We start from the raw sequence: 21,879 nt of genomic DNA, 5'->3' as shown, positions 1-21,879 counted from the left end.
ATAGACCCCGCCACCCCACCCTACCACCCAGATCGATCGTGGGATCCCCTTTCTTCCCCCCGATCATGGGATTCCCCCTTCTACCACTGATCATGGCCCCCGGCCCCCGGCCCCCTGCCCCCTCCCCACATCGATCGCTGCAGAATGGCAGCAAGACTCCCCTACCAATCATCGCAGAGTGGCAGCAGGCCTCCTCCCCCTGGCACTACCCAGTGGGCATTGCCCAGGTGCCAGGTCAGCACTGCCCAAGGGGTACCCCCCCACTTGCTTTTGGTCTCCCCGGGGACCTCAGTGGCCCCTGGTTCCACTGGCAGCACCAACGTAACTGTTCCCCATTCATGGAGAGCGTGCCTAAACCTTGCTGGTGAGAACCTTTTTGGTGCGATCATTAAGATGGTGGGGGGGGAGGGGGGGAATGCCTGGACGATTAAGCGCTGGGCTTGTTAAGCAGACGTTTAACACCATTTACATAAATTTCCATACATTAACCACACATTTCTGCCAAGAGGCTGACTGCGCCGGAAATCCAGTACTCATAAAATGGTGTCAGTCACAAAAACCAGTGCTAATCACTATGCCCCACTTTGCCACCATGCCGTGTCCGAAAGTAGGCACAACACAATGGTAAAATCACCCCCCAATTTGTCATCTTGTCAGCTTGGAGTCGATATTGGGAATATCCTTCTTTGGAGGGGATAGCAGGATGCATAATAACGAGGTTGGGGATTCCTGACCTCGGATTGGTACAATAATGTGTTCCCATTTAGAAAGGTCAGCAATTTTTAGCATTTCAAAGAAGCACAGAGTGATCAGGGAACAGTGAACTTTGTAAACCGCTGTTGGAAATTTGGTGCAAGTGGAAATTCAGTGTGGAGGGGGAAGGAGGTTTTTATTTTTATCTTCCGTGACTGATGAGTGTTTTTCTTAGCTCTCCAAGTTGAGACTATTGATTACCACTACTTCACTAAATTAGTAACTACTTAAATAATCAAATAAATTAGGGTAGATTGACTTGACAGGGCAGGTGTGCACCATGACTGCAGCATATGAAGTTTGTGGAAAGCAGTGCAATTCTGAACACCACATTGGTGAAGTATCTGCAGCTTGAGCATCTTTGGCTCAGAGTTGTTGAGCTGGAGCCTGAGCTGCTTCAGTTGTGTTCTGCAACCACGATAGGAAGTCTATAAAGCTTCAGTGAATCATAGAAATCCTACACTACGGAAGGAGGCCATTTAGCCATTGAGTTTGAACCAACAATAATTCCAACTCAGCCCCATCCCTATCACTCTGCATATTTGTCCCTCTAATCCCTCTAACCTAGACATCCTGGGATACTAAAGGGCAATTTAGCACAGCCAATCAACCTAACCCACACACCTTTGGAGTGTGGGAGGACACCGCAACACCCGGAGGAAACCTATGCAGACACGGGAAGAATGTGTAAACTCCGCACAGACAGCGACCCAAGCTGGGAATTAAACCCAGGTCCCTGGAACTGTGAAGCAGCAGTGCTAACCACTGCGCCACCGTGCCGCTCCAAAGTGCAGAAAGGGCAGGCTTTAATTACGGTCAGTGGAGAGCACTACAGTCTTGCTAATGACAATATCTGAGTTAATATATTAGCGTGGTTAACAGCCAAGAAATTGATTAGAGTCAAGCAGCGTTTTCAAGTTGGCAGACTGTAGCTAGTGGAATGCTGTAAGGATCAGTGCTGGGGCTTCGGCTATATATGACCTATAGTAATGACTTGCACGAGGATCGGGGAAAATGCTTCTAAGTATGTTATTGATACAAAGTTAGGTGGAAATGTAAGCTGTGAGGAGAACAAAAAGTATGCAAAGGAATATAGATGGATTAAGTGAGTGCAATAAGGTGGCAGGTGAAATACAATGTGGGGAAGTGTGAGGTTATTTGCTTTGCTAGTAACAATAGAAAAACTGAATTTTTTTAAGAAGTGTGACTTGTACCACACAATCTATAGAGTGGTTGGGGAAGGTTTAAACTAATGTGGCAGGGGGATGAGAACGTTTGCAAGGATTCAGAGCAGGGGTAATTAAGAACTTTAGGAAAAGACTGGAGAATAAGGAAAATGAGAGAAATCAAGGGCCAAAGTCAGATAAGGACTCAGTAAAAAAAAAAGTAGGAAAGGGAAAAGAAAGGTTAAAAGTGCTCACCTTAAGTTTTTATATCTGAATGCTCAGAGCACTCAAAACAAAATGGATGAATTTGTTTCACAGATAGATGTAAAGGGATATGATTAATTTGGCATTACAGAGACGTGGCTGCCAGGTGACTAAGGATGGGAACTTAACATTAAGGGCTATTCAGTGTTTGGGAAGGATAGACAGAAAGGAAAAATTGGTAGAGTTGCATTATTGATCACAGATACGATATTGAGGAAAGATATTGGCATAGATTTTGATATTATTGTCACACATTTTAGTATATAGACAAAGTGTACCATTCATAGAGAAGGAAAGGAGATAGCGCACAATGTAGTGTTACAGTCATAGCTAGGGTGTAGAGAAAGATCAACTTACTATGAGGTAGGTCTATTCAAAAATCTGGTGGCAGCAGGGAAGAAGCTATTCTTGAGTTGGTTGGTACATGACCTCAGACTTTTGTAATTTTTTTCCTCAACATAAGGTGGAAGATAGTATGTCCGAGTCCTTAATTATGCTGGATGCTTTTCTGTAGCAGTGGGAAGTGTAGACAGTCAATGGATGGGAGATTGGTTGTGTGGTGGATTGGACTACATTCACGACCTTTTGTAGTTTCTTGCAGTCTTGGGCAGAGTAGGAGCCATACCAAGCTGTGATACAACCAGAAAGAATACTTTCTATGTGCATCTGTAAAAGTTGGTGAAAGTCGTAGCTGATGTACCAAATTTCCTTAGTCTTCTGAGAAAGTAGAGGTATTGGTGGGCTTTTTTAACTGTAATGTCAGCATGGGGGGGGACCAGGGCAGGTTGTTGGTGATCTGGACACCTAAAAACTTGAAGCCTTCGACCCTTTCTACTTCACGCCCATTGATGTAGATAAGGACATGTTCTCCATTATACTTTCTGAAGTCAATGACAACCTCCTTCGTTTTGTTGACACTGAAGGAGAATTTATTGTCATTGCACCAGTTCACCAGATTCTCTATCTCATTCCTGTACACTGTCTTGTCATTGTTTGAGATCTGACCCACTATGCTGGTGCCATCAGCAAACTTCAAAATTAATTTAATGAGGAATTTGACCACACTGTCATAGGTGTATAAGGGTAGTAAGGGGCTGAGGACACAGCCTTGTGGGACACTGGTGTTGAGGATGATCGTGGAGAAGGTGTTGTTGCCTATTCTTACTGATTGTTGTCTATGGATTAGGAAGTTCAGGATGCAGTCACAGAGGGAGGAGCCGAGGCCCAGGCCATGGAGTTTGGAGATGAATTTTGTAGTAATTGTGCTGAAGGCTGAGCTGTAGTCAATAACTAGGAGTCTGACATAGGTGTCTTTGTTATCTAGGTGTTCCAGGGTTGAGTGCAGGGCCAGGGAGATAGTGTTTGCTGTGAACCTGTTGCAGCGGTATGCAAACTGTAGTGAATCCAGGCAATCTGGGAAGCTGGAATTGATATGTGCAATGACTAACCTTTTGAAGCACTTCAGAATGATGGATGTCAGTGCCACTGGATAATAGTCATTAAGGCATTTTGCTTGGCTTTTCTTTGGTACTGGGATGACGGTCGTCTCCTTGAATCAGAAGGGATCTCAGATTGTTGGAAAGAGAGGTTGAAGATGTGAATACCCCCACCAGCTGATCCACACAGGATCTGAGTGTTCGTCTGGGTACTCCACTTGGGGCAGTCATTTTCCATGGGCTGACCTTTGAGAAGATTGCTGTGACATCTAAAATGGTGATCTCGGATACAGATTCATCCAAGGCTTCCAGGGTGAGGGCATGCTCTTGCTGGTTTCTAGCTCAAAATGGGCATAGAATGCATTGAGCTTATCAGGGAAGAGTGCATTGGAGCCGGCGAGCTTACAAAACTTCAACTTGTAGCCTGCTGTGCCTTGTAGACCCTGCGACAATCGGCAGGAGTCCGTGTGGCTAGCCTCGGACTCTCACTTGGTCCAGTACTGTCTTTTGGCATCTTTGATGGATCACTTTAGATCATATCTGGCTTCCTTATATAGTAAAAAGTCTGACAACACCAGGTTTTAGTCCAACCTATTTATTTGATAATATACTCGCAAGCTTTCGGGTTAGCCCCTTCGTCAGGTGAATTCATTCACCTGACGAAGGGGCTAACCCGAAAGCTTGCGAGTATATTATCAAATAAATAGGTTGGACTAAAACCTGGTGTTGTCAGACTTTTTACTGTGTTTACGCCAGTCCAACGCCAGCATACCTACATCATTCCTTATGTAGGGCAGAGTTGCCTGACTTGAACGCCTCAGACCTTTACTTCAGCAAGCAGTCGATATCCCTGTTCATCCATGGTTTCCGGTTGGGAAACATGTGGATTTGTTTCTTTGGTACACAGACTTTTACACACATACTAATGAAGTCAGTTACTGTAGTGGTGTACTCATTCAGGCTGTTCAGAGATTTTAAATACTGACCAGTCCACTGACTCTAAGCAGTCTCATAGGAGATCACCCAATTCCTCAGGTCAACATTGGACGCCTTTCTTTGACAAAGTCTCCCGCTTCAGTTTTTGCTTGTAAGCCAAGAGCAAGAGCACAGCCTTATAGTTTGATTTGCAAAAGTGTGGGCGGGCAATAGACCGTAAGCATGTTTGATATTTGTGTAGCAGTGGTCTAGGATGTTTGGATCTCTGGTGGAACAGGAGACGTGTTGGTGGTAAGCTGGTAGTACATTCTTGAGCTTGGCCTGATTGAAGTCCCCAGCTATGATGAATAAGGCCTCGGATCTTTTGTCTCAAGGCTATGATGTGGAATTTGTATAGGTCGAGTTAAGAAACAACAAGGGCCAAAAAAATATTGGTGGGGGTGGCGTACAGACCGCCAAACTGTTAGTGGTAATGTTGGGAAAAGTATTAGACAGGAAAACAAAGATGTATGTGTTAAAGGAACATCTGTGATTATGGACAATTTTAATAGATTGGGAGAGTCAAATTAGTCACAACACAATAGAGGAGGAATTTCTGGAGTGCATATGGGATGGCTTTCTGGAGCAATATGTTGAGGGACCAACAGGGGAACACCCATGTTAGACTGGGTGTTGTGCAATAAGAAAGGATGAGCTGGCAGTCTAGTTGTGAGAAAATCTTTGGGGACAAGTAGATAATATGGTAGAATTCCTTGAAAATTTGGATAATGGTGTAGTAGATTCTGAGGCCAGGATCTAAATCTCAATAAGGGTAACTATGATGATATGAGGCATGAATTGGCCATGATGGACTGGGAAGCATTACTGAAAGGAAAGATAGTGGACAGGCATTTAAATAACGAATAGGTGAATTCCAGAAGTTGTTTGTTCCCGTTTTGGCACAAGAGTAATAGGGGAGTTGTGACCAAATCATGCCTGACAAGGGTAATTGGAGACAGTATGAGATTCAAAGAAGAAGCATTCAAATGGGCAAGAAAAAGCAATAGGTCTGGGAGCAGTGTAATATTCAGCAAAGGAGAACCAAGGGATTGATTAAGAAAGGAAAAATAGAGTATGAAAGTAAGCTAACGGGGAATATAAAAATTGACTGTAAAGAGTAAGGCATGTAAAGAGAAAATGATTGACAAAATGAATGTATGCCCCTTATAGTCAGAAATGGGAGAATTCATAACGGGGAATAAAGAAATGGCTGAGGAATTAAATTCATACTTTTGTTTGCTTCAGTCTTCACAAAGGAAGGCATGAATAATGTACCATTAGTTCTGAGAGAAACATTTTTTAAGTGAGGAGCTGGAGGAAATCAGTATTAGAAGCGAAATGGTTTTGGGGAAATTGATGGAATTGAAATTGGATAAATCTCCAGGCCCTGATAATCTTCATCCCAGGGTACTTAAGGAAATGGCCTTGAAAATAGTAGATCCATTGGTGGTTATTTTCCAAAATTCTTTGGATTCTGGACTGCTGCCTACATATTGGAGGGTAGCTAATGTAAACCCCCTGCTCAAAATGGGAGGTAGAGAGAAAACACGGAACTGTAGACCAGGGAACCTAACATCGAAACTGGGGAAGTTGCAGGAATCCATTATCAAGGATTTCATAATTCAGCATTTGGAAGGCAATGGTATTTTCAGACAAAGTCAGCATGGATTCACAGAAGGGAAATCATGCTTGATGAATCAGTTGGAATTCTTTGAGGCTGTAACTAGTAGAGTTGACCAAAGAGAGCCAGTGGATGTGGCTTATTTAGACTTTCAGAAGGCTTTCGACAAAGTCTCTTGTAAAGTTAAAGAACATGGCAGGTGGTGTCCTGAGATCAATAGAAAACTGGTTAGCAGATAGGAACCAAAGAGTTTGCATTATTGGGTCTTTTTCTGATTGGCAATCAGTGATCCGTGGGGTTCTTCAGTGTTCTGTGCTACGACCCCAACTGTTCACATTATATATTAATGATTTGGAAGAGGGAACTGAATGCATTATCCCCAAATTTTCAGATGATATAAAGTTGGATGGGAGGATTAGCATTGAGGAGGATGCAGAGATGCTTCAGTGTGATTTGGACAGGCTGAGTTTGTGGGCATATGCATAGCAGATGCAGTATAGTATGGATAACTGTGAGGTTATCCACTTTGGTAGTAATAATGGGAAGACAGATTATTACTTGAATGGGTGTAAATTGAGAGAGGTGGATACTCAGCAAGACCTTGGTGTCTACATGATCCACCACTGAAAATAAGTGCACAGGTAGAGCAGGCAGTAAAGAGGTTAAATTGTATGTTGGCCTTCATAGTGAGAGGATTTGAGCATAGGAAGTATAGGGATAGGGATGTTTTGCTGCAATTGTATAGGGCATTGGTGAGGCCACACCTCAAGTATTGTGTACAGTTTTGGTGTCCTTATCAGAGGAAAGATGCCCTTGCTATAGAGGATGTACAGCGAAGGTTTGCTAGGCTGAATTCTGGGATGGCAGGTCTACCACATGAGGACAGACTAAGTCAATTAAGATTACATTCATTGGAGCTTAGAAGAGTGAGAGGGGATCTCAAACTTATAAAATTCTGTGAATTCATGCTGACTTCCTGATAATACCATTGCCTTCCAAATGCTGAATTATGAAATCCTTGATAATGGATTCCAGCAACTTCTATGGATTAGACAGGCTGGGTTCAAAAAGAATGGTAGGGGGGTCCAGAATTAGGGGTCTTTATTTGAGGATTAGAACTGAGGTGAGAAAATATTTCTTTATTCAGAGAGTGGTGAATGTGTGAAATTCATTATCACAGAATGTAGTTGAGGCCAAAGCGTTATCTAATTTCGAGAAGAAATTAGATACAGCTTTTGGAGCTAAAGGGAAATGGAAGAAAGGGGATCAGGATATTGAATTTGTTGATCAGCCATGATCAAAATGAATGGTGGAGCAGACTGGAAGGGTCGAATGGCTTACTCCTACTTCTAGTTTCTATGTTTCTTACCTCATGGCATTGCATGCCACACAATTCTCGACCAAGGTGGCACGGTGGACAGTGGTTAGCAAAGAACCCAAGGTCAGTTCTGGTCTTGGGTGACAGCCTGTTTGCATATTCTTCCGATGTCTCCGTGGGTTTCCTTTGGGTGCTCCAGTTTCTTCCCACTGTCCAAAGATGTGCAGGTTAAGTGGATTGACCATGTTAAATTGCCCCTTAGTGTCCCAAAATGTGTCGGTTAGATGGATTAGCCATAGTAAATGCACGGGATTATGGGGATGGGGGTTGGCTGGAAAATATACTCTTATGGAGAGTCAGTGAAGACTTGATGGGATTCTAACCAGCAATCAACTCTGATTCTGAGAGGATGCATTGCTAAGCATTTGTTGGAATGTGGTACTACCAAGTGAAGATTAATGGAATGATTGGTGTCTTCGCAGACCCAGATTTGTAATGCAAAATCAAAATGCTGCAGATGCTGAAAAATTGAAGTAACTAACTGAACTCAACAGGTCAGCAACTGTGAAGAGAGAAACCGAGTTAACATTTCAGCTTGTTAGACATTCATATTTCCTGTAAGTAAAAGGATGAATGACATTAGTACCAACCATTGCTGATTAAATATAGGTTTTGGTCAATTCGCAGCAATTCAATTTTTCTTTATTATGGAGCTGATCTTTCATTTCACCTCCAATGTCAACCTACCAAGAACACAAGGTTACGTATATGCATTAGGCCATAGCTAAAGATAAGCAGCCACGCAACTGATGAATAGGATCAAAGCTCCATAGCCTACCACATCTACCAGAAAACAATAGTGAACAATTGAACCATTTTTTTTCCCAGCATGATCTGATTAATGGATGTTTCCCATATCCGGCGAAGATTAGCTTTCAAAATTTGGTGCATAGGACAAAGTAAGTGGTTGATAGATTTATTGCTTTTCATGCAACTACTTGAGGGGGTCTGCTCTGCCAGTTGTTATGTGAAACCTCTGGATGTGACATCTGGCTTTCCTGATGCTGACAGGATGTGATGTGGTAACTGTGTGATGTGGCACAGCCCCTTCGTGAAAGATTCTAACAGAGCACTTTTGATCTGGCATCTCAGAAGAATTGTCCAGCATGTGTAAGCATCCAGCTTTAAATACGAAAATTGCAGCTTACAAGAGTAATCACTGGTGCTAAGCATGTGTGTCTCCCCTATTGAATTTGCAGATGTATGTTACGCTTTGTGGATCCGACAGAGAAATCCAAACACTTGAACTCCACTCTAACTAATGTCGTCCTACTCTTCTGAGATCTCAGTAGCTAGACTGTTTATAATTTCCTCACAGTTGCAATAAACCACTTCTGTATATTGATTTTTTTTTAAACTTGAAACTAGCTGTTTCAGCAAAGAGCAGATCTCCTGTTGATCTATTTTTTTGTGACCACTTTTCTATGGAAAGAAATGGAGTTCATTTACGGGTTGGTTTAAAAAATCAACAGGAAAGAGAATATAAATATAGTGTATTTCTGAATACGCTCATGGTTTTCAAGATTTTAAATAGAAGATGATAAAATCCTTCATTTGGGGCAGCACAGTGGTTAGCACTGTTGCCTCAATGGCCAGAGACACGGGTTCAGTTCCTGCCTCAGGTCACTGTGGAATTTGCACATTTTCCCCATGCCTGTATGGGTTTCCTCCCACAGTCCAAAGCTGTGTGAGCTAGGTTGATTGGCCATGCAAAATTGACCCTAGTATCAGGGGATTAGCAGGGTAAATATGTGTGGTTTTGGGAATAAGACCTGGGAGGGATTGTTGTTGGTGCAGTTTTGATGCGCTGAATGGTATCCTTCTGCACTGTAGGGATTATACGAAGATTGCGTGGACTTTTGAGATTAGAAATGCTGGAGGACAATTAGAAGTTACTTTAAATCGGGTAGGATGAATTGATGTAAGCATGGACTGTTAGAAAATCAAGTTGTACTGATAACTGTGGTTCTAAATGTTCACCTGACTCTGGAATGAAGTAACTTACCAATTTGTACCAGGCTTTGTTTTGCTTAATGGGGACTATCCCACCCCTAGAGCTGTGATGTCAGAGAACAGTGAAAGGCAACTTCCATTTAAACAAAGAATTATACTCGCTGATAATGGGAGTGACTGATGTCATGACAGACCTGAATTTGTAATACAGAATACTGCAGATGCTGAAAAATTGAAATAAACCTGAAAATGCAGGTAATACTCAACTGGTCAGGCAGCAGGTGTAAAAAGAGCAGAAGAGTGTTAACATTTCCAATTGTTAGGTGTTGATGATTCCTGTAAGGAAACGGGGGAATAGCACTAATGCCAACGATCACAGGTTGAATATAAATTTATGTCAATTCACAGTGGCTTCAATTTTCCTTTTATTCTGGAGCAGATCTTTCATTCCATCTCCAATGTCAACCTACCAAGAATACAGGATTACATATATGCAAAAAGTAAAAGCATCAGGGCATAGCGAAAGATAAGCAGCCACATGACCAATGAGTTGGATCAAAGCTTAGGTAATATTAATGAAAAACAGACTTTCATCTGTCTTTTTCGACACAGGATGAGCAAGAGCCTACTCTTGCAGCCAAATGTTCTCCAGAAGCTTCTTCACTACAGTAATATCAATATGTTTTCTTCAGTTCTTCTTATTCTAGTCAAATCACTGACTGGTAAGAATCAAGGAATATGCTTTTGAGCTTATCCTGCCATTTGATTAAGTCACAGCTGATCTGTGTCTCAACTTTACTCCTATGCCTTTGTTCTGTATCCCTTGATACCTATTCCCAACAAGACACCAACGTTACACATTAACTCTTTCTCTGACCTGCGAAGTATTTCCAGCATTTTCTGTTACAACAATCTGAATTTATAATTATTGGTTACTGGATTATGCTGGTGACAATTTCAGCAGGGATCGAACAGAACACTGAAATGTAAAAATGTCCAAACTAAATTAAGCTAAATTTGCGTTGTTGAGAATAATGGCCAAAGAAAACGTGACAACAACAAAGTTTCAACTAGACTGCGAGTGACATTGACTGGAAGGAGAATAGTGCAACTACAAATAATAGTATCGCTGAATAGAAAATTGATTATAGGAAAGAAGGAAAAACACTAATACTAGCCCAAGTGAGTGAGTGAGTCACCAACTGGTAGAGAATTTAGGGACATACATGTGAGCCTGTCCTGCCATCCAGTTAGATCATGGCTGATATGTACCTCAACTCTATTTATCTGCCTTTGTTCCATATACCTTGATATTTACCCCCAACTAAAATCTATTAATCTGTCTTGAAAAATTTACTTGACCCTTCTAGAGGGGAGAGCATTTGTGTGTAAAATGTTCCTCCAAATTTCAGTTTTCCTTTCAATTCTCTTTATGATCTTAAAAAATCTCTATTAGATCACACCTCAACCGTATAAGCTCAAAAGAATACAAGTAAGGTTTAGGCACCTGTAGACCCAGTTATTATTCCAGTGAATCTGCCCAGTGCCCCCTCCAAAATCAATACATTGTATCATTCCTGAGGTTCAGTGCCCAAAATCAAGACTTTGGACAGCTAGCACATCACTTCCTTGCTTTTGGATTTAAACCCCTGTGAAGTAAACATAAGCATTCCATTCACTTTTTGTAATATGCACTAGTTTTTAGTGAGTTGTGTTCACAGGCACTTGTTCAAAAGCAAAATGCTGCAGATAGTGAATTTAAAAATGCTGGAAATACTCAACAGGTCGGGTAGCATTTTTGGAGAGAGAAACAAAGTTAACGTTTTAGGTCAATAACCTTTCATCAGGGTTCTTGGTAACCTTACACTTCACACAGTTAACTTCACCTTTCATAGTTTTGCCCAATAATGTAGTTGATGTCCGTTTGTAATTTCGTGTTCTCAATCACACAGCTTATTGGTGTACCATTCTCAATTCTTTCATCCAAGTCTTTAATATCATAGAACAATAGAATTTAAAAAAATAATGGAATGTGGGCATTACTGACTAGGCCAGTATTTGGAAGGTGGTGTGAGTTGCCCTCTTGAACTGCTGCAGTCGCTGAGATGTAGGTGCACCCACAGTGTTACAGAGGGAATTTGAGGATTTTGACCCAGTGGCAGTGAAGGAAATGTGATATATTTCTAAGTCGGGATGGTGAGTGACTTGGAGGGAAACCTCCAGGCGGTGGTGTTCCTAGGTATCTGCCTCCCATGTCCTTTGAGATGGTAATGGCTGTGGGTTAGGAAGGTGCTATATAAGGAACCTTAGTGAGTTCCTGCAGTACATCTTATAGATGGTATACTGACTCACTGTTCACTGGTGGTGGAGGGATTGAATGCTTGTGGAAGGGGTAGCAATCAAGCCGACTGCTTTGCCCTGGGTGGCATTGAACTTCTTGAGTGTTATTGGAGTTGCACTCATCCATCCAGAATGATACAGCACAGAAGGAGGCTGGCTTCTTGGAGGAGCTTTCCAATTAGATACACTTTCCCTGCTTTTCCCCAAAGCCCTGTAAATTTGATCCTTTTGGTTTTTATCCAATTCCCTTTTAGAAATTATTATTGAATCTGTCCCCACAATCTTTCCAGGCAATACATTCCAGATAATCAGAACTGTCTTGTTTAAAAAATTTTTCATTATGACGACGCCTGGTTCCTTTGCCATTTACCTTAAATATGTCCTCTGAGTACTGACCATTCTACCACAGGAAACAGTTTCTCCTTATTTTCTTTATTAAAACTCTTCTTGACTTTGGTCACCTCTTATTCCCCTAACCTCTGCTGTAAGGAAAACTCTCAAATTTCTATAATTTGTCCACATAATTGGAATCATTTGCCCCTAATATCACTCCAGTAAAGTTCCTTTACACTCTCTCTATGGCCTTGACATCCTCTCTTAAGTTGGTATCTAGAATTGGACTGAGATTTCAGTTGGAGCCTATTCAGTGTTTTTGAGTATGACTCCCTTGCTTTTCTACTTTATGCTTCTATTTATAAAGCCAAAGATTCTGCATGTTTTAGCAGCTTATCTAGTTTGTCTGACCATCTTCAACGACTTGTGTATGTACCTCCCTCCTTGCCCATGTCTCTCTGTTCCTGTTGTGCTTTTACAATTGCATCATTTAGTTTATATCACCTCTAGTTCTTAATAAAATGAATGTCTTTGCACCTTTCTGCATTAAATTTCATCTGCCACGTGTCTGCCCTTTCACAATCTATGTCCTCCTGAAGTCTGCTACAATCCTCGCGTTTAACATTTGCAGCCTTTGACATTCTTTATATATACCCAAATCAAGGCCATTTATACCTAATCAGAAAAAATGGTTGTCTCAATAACGACCCTTGGACAACACCACTACATGCTTCTGTTCAGTCTGAAAAGTCATTTGTCACTACTCTCTGCTATCTTTTCCCTCGTCAAATTCATAACCATGTAATCCCACGGTCATCAATTTTGTTAATAAGTCTATTTTGTGGTACTTTATCAAAAGTGTTTTGTACCCTCATTAACCCACAATCTAGTTAGTCAATTCTTGGTGGCTTTCATTTATCAACCTCTATATTTCAAGTGCCCAATTAGTTTTATCCTGTAAAAGGTTTTTCCGCCACCAACATTAGGCTGACCGGCCCGTAGTTGCTGGGCTTATCCTTACTTTTTTGAACAGGGATGGAATATTTGCAATCCACTGGTAATACTTCAATCTGCAAGCAGGATCGGAAGATTATGGCGAAAGCCCCTGCAACTTAAACCATTGCATCCCTCGGAAACCTAGGATGCAGCCCGACCAGATCAAGGTGACTTTTCTATTTGTAGGGTATAAAGCTAAGTCTCTGCTGCAGATACCTGGTTAATACCACTTGTTACATATACTGTGTTAATGACAGAATTTTCCATTTATTCCTAATCTGCCTGATACCTTGCAACCCATGCCCCAATCTTTAGTTTGTGTGCTTTCCCCTTGCCATGTGCCTTCATAAAAATACCATAATGACTTAAGATCAGAAGTCTGCGCAATGATGTTGCACATTCATCTCAACTTCTTTGAGGAAGTGACAACTTAATGGAACTATGGTAAATCTATGATGTGGTGTAACTCAACTTCCAAAAGATTGTCTGAGGAAAGCCTGATGATTATATTCAAAACTGTAGGGATTCGGGGTAAGCCTTAGAAAAGGATAAGGAACTGGTTGAAGCATAGGAAACAATGAGCATGTGTTTGAGTGATGTTAGATTATGGAATAATGACAAGTGCCTCGAGGCTCAGCACTGGAACGACTGCTGTTTCTAATTTATGTAATCACCTTTGATTTCGAAGCTCGATGCAAAGTGGTTACATTTGTAGATGATATCAAATGAGGGGCAGCAAAAGCAGTTTAGAGATTGCAGAATGGATGGAATTTTACAGCCCTGCCGCAGTGGGGCCAAGGCCAGGATTGAAAATGCAATGAGCTGTTCAAAAGTGCGTTAGCTTGGGTGGGAATGGAATATTCCACCAACGGGAGCAGCAGTAAAATTTCATCCAATGTGTTGGATGGGATATATAAATGAATGGAACAATAATGGATAAAATTTAATATAATGTGCTATTGATAAGAACAAAGAATAGACTACTAATACGTCATGAATAGTATTCAAAAAGCTAAGGATGAAGTTGAAGGAGATCTGGAGTCTTAAGTAAACCCAGCACTAAATGTGATCAACCAATGCTCAGCAACAATCAACAAAAATAGGATGGTACCTCCAAGATGGTTGAATGTAATTAAGAAGAAACAATGAGTGAATCTTGTAGTGATCTTGAGACTGCAATTTGAATACTGCATCCAGTTCTGGCCACCTAGAAATGGGATTTCAAGGTGCTGGGGCAGTGCAAGGAAGAGACTGCTCTCAAATAGCTGGAAATAATAGTCAAAATGTGGTTTGTACAGTCACATTTAGTACTGATTTTTACAAAATAATTTTTAACTTGTTTTCAGATTATTTTTATAATTTTGGATGGAAGGACTATGGTGTGGCTTCTCTCACCACTATCCTTGATATGGTCAAAGTTATGGCTTTTGCCCTACAAGAAGGAAAAGTGGCTATTCATTGTCATGCTGGACTTGGAAGGACAGGTAAACATTTTAATTTTTTCTGTAGATATATGTGGACTCCGGAATTTGGCCTTAAACTAAATATTTATTTGATTAATTGCATCATTTCCCAAACAATATTAATGCTCATAATAAGAGTAATTATTTACAATAATCTAAAATGAGTTTATTATGTACACAATTGTTAATTAATTTAAGTAAAACTAGATTAGACAGTGCAGTTAATGCTGCAACTGCAGAGCTGTGGAAATTAGTGAAGAGCATTGAGATGCTGGGCTGTAAATAAGTCCATTTTGCAGAATTTCACCTCACGCTTGTTGAGCTGGAGTCTGAGCTGGGTCACCCTGAAGATAAAGGATGACAAAAGAATAACTATGAAGAAATACCCTAGCTCAGAAGATCAGAAAAATAATCAATAAGGGTGGAGAGAATAAGTAACAAGGTTCAGGAAATGGGGTGAGTAACTTATGGGTCTAAAACAGTAGCTATACTGTTGGACAGAAAAATAAAAGGAGTTTGGAACAAAGGCATTTCAGTAATTGAGGCATTTTGGTCATTTTATAAACTGGACAAATCAAGTCAGCAAAAGTAATTTAGAGAATAAATTAATTGAATGCATGTAAGGCACTTTTCTGACAACACACCATGGAACTAGTCAGGGAAGAGGCTATTTTAACATCTTGTCTTGAGTAATGGGAGATGATTAATAATTTCATGCTAAAGGATTCTGTGGGGAAATTGACCATAATTTGACACAATTTCATATTGAGTCAATGAACGATGTACATAAATTTGCAACTAGTGTATTTAAGTAAGGTAACTCCAATTACTTTGGTGTGAGGGATGTGTTAGCTAAGGTAGATTGGGCAATTAGATTGAAAGGTCTGAAGTATTGACTGGGATTTTCCACAGGAAGAAAAGTAATGGGGTGCCACACTGGTGGTCAAACACAATGTAGGTTTATTTAAGGGATATTGCTCGTCCAAGGTCCAAGATGGAAGTACCTCAAAAGCCTGCGAGTCCCTCTGCTTGCACCACTATGAGTCACATGATGTTCTACCAGCAGAGATGTAACTGCTTTAAATGCATAACAAAAGTTATGGCACTAGGTATGACAAATCCCTTGGACTTGATGGCTTACACCATAGTGTTCTAAAATAATTGCCACAAAGACAGTGAATGCACTAATTGTGATCTTCCAAAATTCTCCAGATTCTGGAATGGTCCCAGTGGATAGGAAGATAGCAAACAAACAACATCAGGATTCAAGAATGGAGGGAAAGATAAAAGGAAAACTATAGGCCAACTAGCCTGACATCAGTTGTCAGGAAATGCTGGAATTCACTATTAAGGGAGTGGTAATATGGCACTTAAAAATCAAATGATAAGGTGGAGCCGCCATGATTCTACGAAAGGAGAATTGTAATTGACCAATGTATTGGTTTGTTGAGGATATAAAGCACAGGATAGATAAAAGGGCAACCAGCAGATCTAATATATTTAGATTTTAAATGACATTCAATAAGGTGCCAACAAAAGTTTATTGTGCATGTTAAGGGCTGAAATCTTTCGACCGTTCACGCTGGTGGAATTTTCTGTGCCCATCGCAGTAAATGGAGATTTGGCTGGGTGCCAAAACTTCCGTTTTGCTGCAGGTCATGTGGTTTGGGGAAATATTATTATGGATAGATTATTGGTTAAAAGATAGATGTGGAGAGGCATCTTACTGAGAGGATGTTTCCTCTGGCTGGGCAATCTAGAATTAAGTGACACAGCCTCGGGATGTGTGGTCAGCCAGTTAGGTGTGAGATGAGAAATATTTTCCATGCAAGTAGTTGTGAAGTATGGAGTTCTCTACCCAAGAGGATCATGTCATTCAGTATATCTAAGACTGAGTAATAAACTCTTGGATACAAAGGGGGATTGATGGATATGGGGATTGGGTTGGAAAGTGGAATATATGTCAAAGATCATCCATGATCTCATTGAATAGTAGAATAGGCTCAATAGGCTTGTATGACCTTTTCTTGCTCCTCTTTCTTATTTTCTCATGATATTAATATATATGATGAATATCATGGAGATGTATGGGACAGACAGGACAGACCAAGACTGCCTACTATGCTATAACCATTCTATTACTACAAATTAGTTCTTGTTTTTTCTCCTTTATATACTACAGCGACATAGAATGCCCCAATAAGCAGTAGATCCCAATTTGGAGAGCAAAATTTGATATTAATGCTCAGTAACGTAAGAAATTGTTTCTCGTTCTGTTTTCTGCTCAATGTTTACTGCAGTTTTTTCATTGGGTATCTCCAGAACATCCTACACCTCTGCTAGTGTCATGTTTTTGAGTTGGGCATGAGTAGTTATGCTAAACCTCTGCTCTAATTTTTCTCTTCTGGCCCTGCTGGGAGAAACATCCAATCTGAGATTGGAATTGTGCCTTTGTAGGCACAACGATTTAGGTATAATTTCCTCCACTGCTTGGATTACAGCTTAATGAAATTTTTATCTAACATGCCTCTAGTTTGAAGCAATAAAACCATCTTTTTCTCTTTCTGTGCAATATGTTTTGAATAAAAAGATAAATTATGAATTTATTTTTGAAATTCCCTTTTTTCTCCCTTCTTTCTCCCTTCTATCTCCTCAGGAGTCTTAATAGCTTGTTACCTAGTCTTTGCAACAAGGATGAGTGCAGACCAAGCAATACTGTTTGTTCGTGCCAAGAGGCCAAATGCAATTCAAACCCGCGGGCAGTTGCTGTGTGTTCGTGAATTTTCCCAGTTTCTGATTCCGTTACGGAATGTATTTTCATGTTGTGACCCAAGAGCTCATGCTGTTACAGTGTCTCAGTATCTCATTCGCCAGCGCCATCTGCTGCACGGATATGAAGCACGGCAACTCAAACATGTCCCAAAAATAATTCATCTGACTTGCAAGTTGTTACTAGACTTTGCAGAAAACAGGCAACTGATTGAAGAGGGGACTATAGAAATCCCAGATCTCTCAGCAGAAATTGAAAAGACAGTATCACAATTGGGCGTGGTGCAGCTGGATAAAGAATTTGATCGTCAAGGCTTCGATATGGGAGATCATTTTGAGCACGCCACGACTGAATTTATTCCTAACAATTTGGTGAGTGAGCAGGAGTTTGACCCTCTTTGGAAACGGCGCAATGCAGACTACCTTCAGCCCTTATCCCACTTGAAAAAGCGCCTCAGCTACAGTGAGTCAGACCTTCACAGAGCTGAACTTTTCGCAGAACAAAGTGAGACACCTTTCACAGCGCCAGCACAGGTTGCTTTCTCTGGCAAGTCCCATCAGCAAAGTTTGTCTCAGCTCAACCTCCGACAGCCCAGTCCAATACCAATGGACACCAACCAGATCAGCCCATCTGTTCTGAAAGTACCAGAGCTTTGTCTTGTTAAGCAAAGTCCATCAATTTCCTTCAAATCTAGTCTCTGGGAATGTCAGAAATCTTGTAATGCAAATGACCAAAAAGTGGAATCTCCTCTCTTTATAAGAAGAAAACTGTCAAAAGAGATCCACCGAACATTTTCCTTGAGGACATCAACGACAGCTGCTGCATTAAAATATTTTATCTCTGAGGCACCAAATACAGTTATCACTTCTCACGGTACCAGTAATGCTAATGAGGAAGAATGTGTCAGGGTCAGTGCCATGAGTAATCAGAATGCCAGGGCTGCTAAGGAAAATGTTTTCCCTCCTCCGCTCTGCAAAAAATCTACAGAGAAACCTTCCATAAATCACAAAAAAATGTTTGTACTTGGGGATGAAGAAAGGAAAGCCAGCCGGCCAGCTGAAGGTATTCCGTGCATCACTATACAATCAGAATTGAACATTGAAGAAAGGAGATTGGCAGCAGGAAAGGCCATGGCATTTTGCATGGACTTTGAGGAAGATCTCATGGATAAAGTTGAAATGTGGCAGGTGAGTTATTCTGCAATACACTTATGGTGTATAACTTAAATGTTGTAATTGACATATATTTGATGACATTTCTGAGATCAATTCCCACCTTTTCACCTGTCCCATCTTTTTCTAACAATACCCTCTTTCCCAAGTTCCAACTATCAATCAATCCTTCAACGTAAGGCTGTCTCTCACTTTTCTCTAATACTCTAATCCTTGCTCTAAGTTACTGAAAGAAAACCTCGCAGTAACGTCAAGCCCAGGATTCACAAACATTTTAAACATTATTGGGCCTTCACAAAACCATGCCTGGTACTGCCTCTGCAGCATTCTGATGGTGTTAAAGATGCATTTCTGTTTATTTTTGCCAAACACCATTAACTTCAGATTTAAAGAGCGTTTGAAATAGTTTACGGAAAGTGTGCAACCCATTGATCCATCAAAATTGTAGTTTATGATTTTCACTCTCATTCCATTTCATTCCAGGAAAATATTGCTGCATTCACTGCAGAAGGGAAAAAAATATTCGCCCACACAGGTTGTGAAGGCTGTTTTTACACGTTGGGCTGTAACTTTTTGAGTCCCCCAACGCGGATTTGAAGGGTATCCCAAAAATGTGCTGGAGAATCCCTCTTGGAAGTTCCCTGATAAGGGTTTACATGGCAATTGTCCCGTGTTGGAAGCTATCCAAAAATGTGATTTTTAAATGCAAATGATGGTTTGGCCAGCAGCTACCCAGAAAAGTTTAGAAGAATTATTATCTCTCCAAATTTCTGTGTAACTATTGTAAACACTCAGGCTGATCCCACGGATTTCCCCCCAAGATATTTCCTACTACCCCAACTCCCAAAGATACCCTGCTCCTCCAGCCTGACCGCTGACTGCCCCTTAGACCCCATCTGACCTGATCCCATCACTGATCTGAGCTCTCTGTGGGACTCTGTCCTCCCCATGGTCCAACGCAACCTGAACTGATCCCCCAAATCCTACCCACTTCCTGTACACACATCACCTTTCACTGGGATCTTTAAACTCACCTGCTTTACGGCAGCTACTGCAGTATAATAGGAGCGTGACCTTCTTTAATTGATGGAACTGTACTGCTGAAGCTTTGACGAGTCTTCCAACGCAGGCCTCAAGTAGCTCTGGTAATCAGAACTGTCAGTGCAATTTTCAAGGGCAGATAAGTGTGTATTTATTTCTTTCGGCCATCGTTTTCCAATGCTAATCAGAAGATACAGCTCATTGTTAATTGTTTCAATTGTGTGTGATATCCAGAAGAAAAGTCACGACAAGTTAAGTGACCAGCTCAGGCAGCACGAGTTCCCTTGCAAAAATGACCACAACCGTGTTTAACACTGTCACGTTCCATTAGATTTGCCTTGTTTCTTCAGATTTTGTCTGAAAATACTTATACAGTTCATGCCCAAGCAATGGTAACTCAATTGTTTCTTCCTCTTGGTGTTAGTATGTAAACATACTGCTGCTGTTTTTGCTAGAAATTCATAGATGGATCTCTGTAGTCATCATTTGACGGAATTTGCATTCTTGGGAATTTAACTTTTTCAATATAAGTGATAATGTTAGCATTGATCTTTAACACAGAGGGCGGCGTTTTCTCCTCCTGCCCACCATGGAAATTGTAGCAGGCAGGGGGCATACTAAGCAAAAGTCTGTTGACCCCAGGTAGGATTTTCCGGTTTTGGGGCGAGTGTAGCTGGGAAATCCTGCCCAGAGTCTTGTGATTGGGTGAATTCAACTGACATGCCAAACAGACTGATGGGAATTTGCAGAGAGTAGTAATTCACTGGTATGTAGTAGGTAAGTGGTACCGAAGTGTGTTTTCAATAAACTGAAGTATCACTTAGTTTTCTAAGTTTGAAAAGTTTTATAAGCCAGTTAATAGTCAGACTGCCTTCCTAGCTCTTAGTTATTATGACTAAAAGTTGGTTGACCAATTATAACTGGTGCTTATGAAGATATTTTTAATTTGTAATGAAGACGCATTTTATACCAAAAATGATAATTAATCCACTGGCTAGAAACATGAATTGAACTTTAAAAATTAAACTTTTAAAAACAAGGGCTAACATGAATTGAACTCTCAGCCAAGGTGACTACCTAATTTACATCACTGTACATCCTACATTTCAACCTGAATTGAGTTGGAGATGTCCAGATATTCAACTGATGGAAACAAATCATCAAACCTAATCACTTTCATAGAATCCCTACAGTGCAGAAGAAGACTATTTGACCCATCAAGTCTGCACCAACTCTCCAATAATGCATCTTACCCAGGCCTTATCCATATAACCCCACGTATTTGCCCCACTAATCCCCCTAACCTACACACCTTGAGACATTAGGGGCAATTTAGCATGGCCAATCAACCTAACCTGCATATCTTTGGAATGTGGAGGGAAACTGGAGAATGTGCAAACTCCGCACAGTCACCCAAGGTCAGAATTGAACCTTGAACCCTGGTTCTGAGAGACAGAAGCGCTAACCACTGTACCAAGCTTTGAGCCAGCTTGGCTTTCTGGGCTGTTTTTGAGTCCTGCTTTTTGCCAGGTTTCCCTCTTGAGAGGAATTGATTCTGTAGGCTGCTCCCAATACTTGCTTTTCTCTTTCTGGGGCTCCTTGCTGCCTTGAACTTTTGCTTAAATAGTGCCCACCTAAATGTTTCATTTGGTGACAGGTCCTGGGTTTGTTGCTCCATGGTTTTACTATCCAGAGACCTCTCTGTATTGAAGCTTCTATTCTACTCTTGCCACTAATTCAAATAGAGCAGTTGGCTCGTGCCATCCAGACGCGCTGATGCTGGAATGTTGGTAATAAATCAAACATCATGTGGTCATAAAATGTTTTGTTATTGAACCTAACAATAAAAAATGTGTCAAAATATTGTTAGTTTTAATGTTGAACTTTGACATGAATTACTGGTTGATGAGAAGGAGGTGAGGGGTCATATAGATCACATGACTGGTATGGTGTTAAGTGTGATGGCTACGAACCAGTTGCAAAGAGCTGAGCTGATCTGGAGGGTAGACTGATGTTAGGAGAAGCACCAGGGTTGGGGGGATAGCGTGGAGCCTTCGAAACTTTCTTGTGGATGCTTCGTTGAGCACTCCATTTTTGGAAGAATATCTGCAAAATGTCGTTAGAGTTGGGTGAATCTGCTAAATGGAGTGTCAACAGGAATCTGGTTAAGTCAGAAATTGTGGAGGGGGCGGAGGTGATAAGTAAATTGAGGAGCAGC

General features: G+C 41.0%; 1 protein-coding gene across 3 annotated transcripts in view; it reads left to right on the top strand.

Moving 5' to 3' along the window:
• ptpdc1a (protein tyrosine phosphatase domain containing 1a) overlaps positions 1–21,879 on the top strand; it is a 117,604-nt gene that overhangs the window by 78,280 nt on the left and 17,445 nt on the right. For all 3 annotated transcript variants that reach the window (XM_080186294.1, XM_080186292.1, XM_080186291.1), the window contains 2 exons: positions 14,562–14,699; positions 17,335–18,635. In XM_080186294.1, the coding sequence (XP_080042420.1) occupies positions 14,562–14,699; positions 17,335–18,635 (1,439 nt within the window). The remainder of the gene's footprint in view (positions 1–14,561; positions 14,700–17,334; positions 18,636–21,879) is intronic.

Source organism: Carcharhinus amblyrhynchos, chromosome 3 (genome assembly GCF_965287045.1).
Source record: "Carcharhinus amblyrhynchos chromosome 3, sCarAmb.v2.hapA, whole genome shotgun sequence".
Classification (NCBI taxonomy): Eukaryota; Metazoa; Chordata; class Chondrichthyes; order Carcharhiniformes; family Carcharhinidae; genus Carcharhinus; species Carcharhinus amblyrhynchos.
This window is presented reverse-complemented; position numbering and strand designations above follow the sequence as displayed.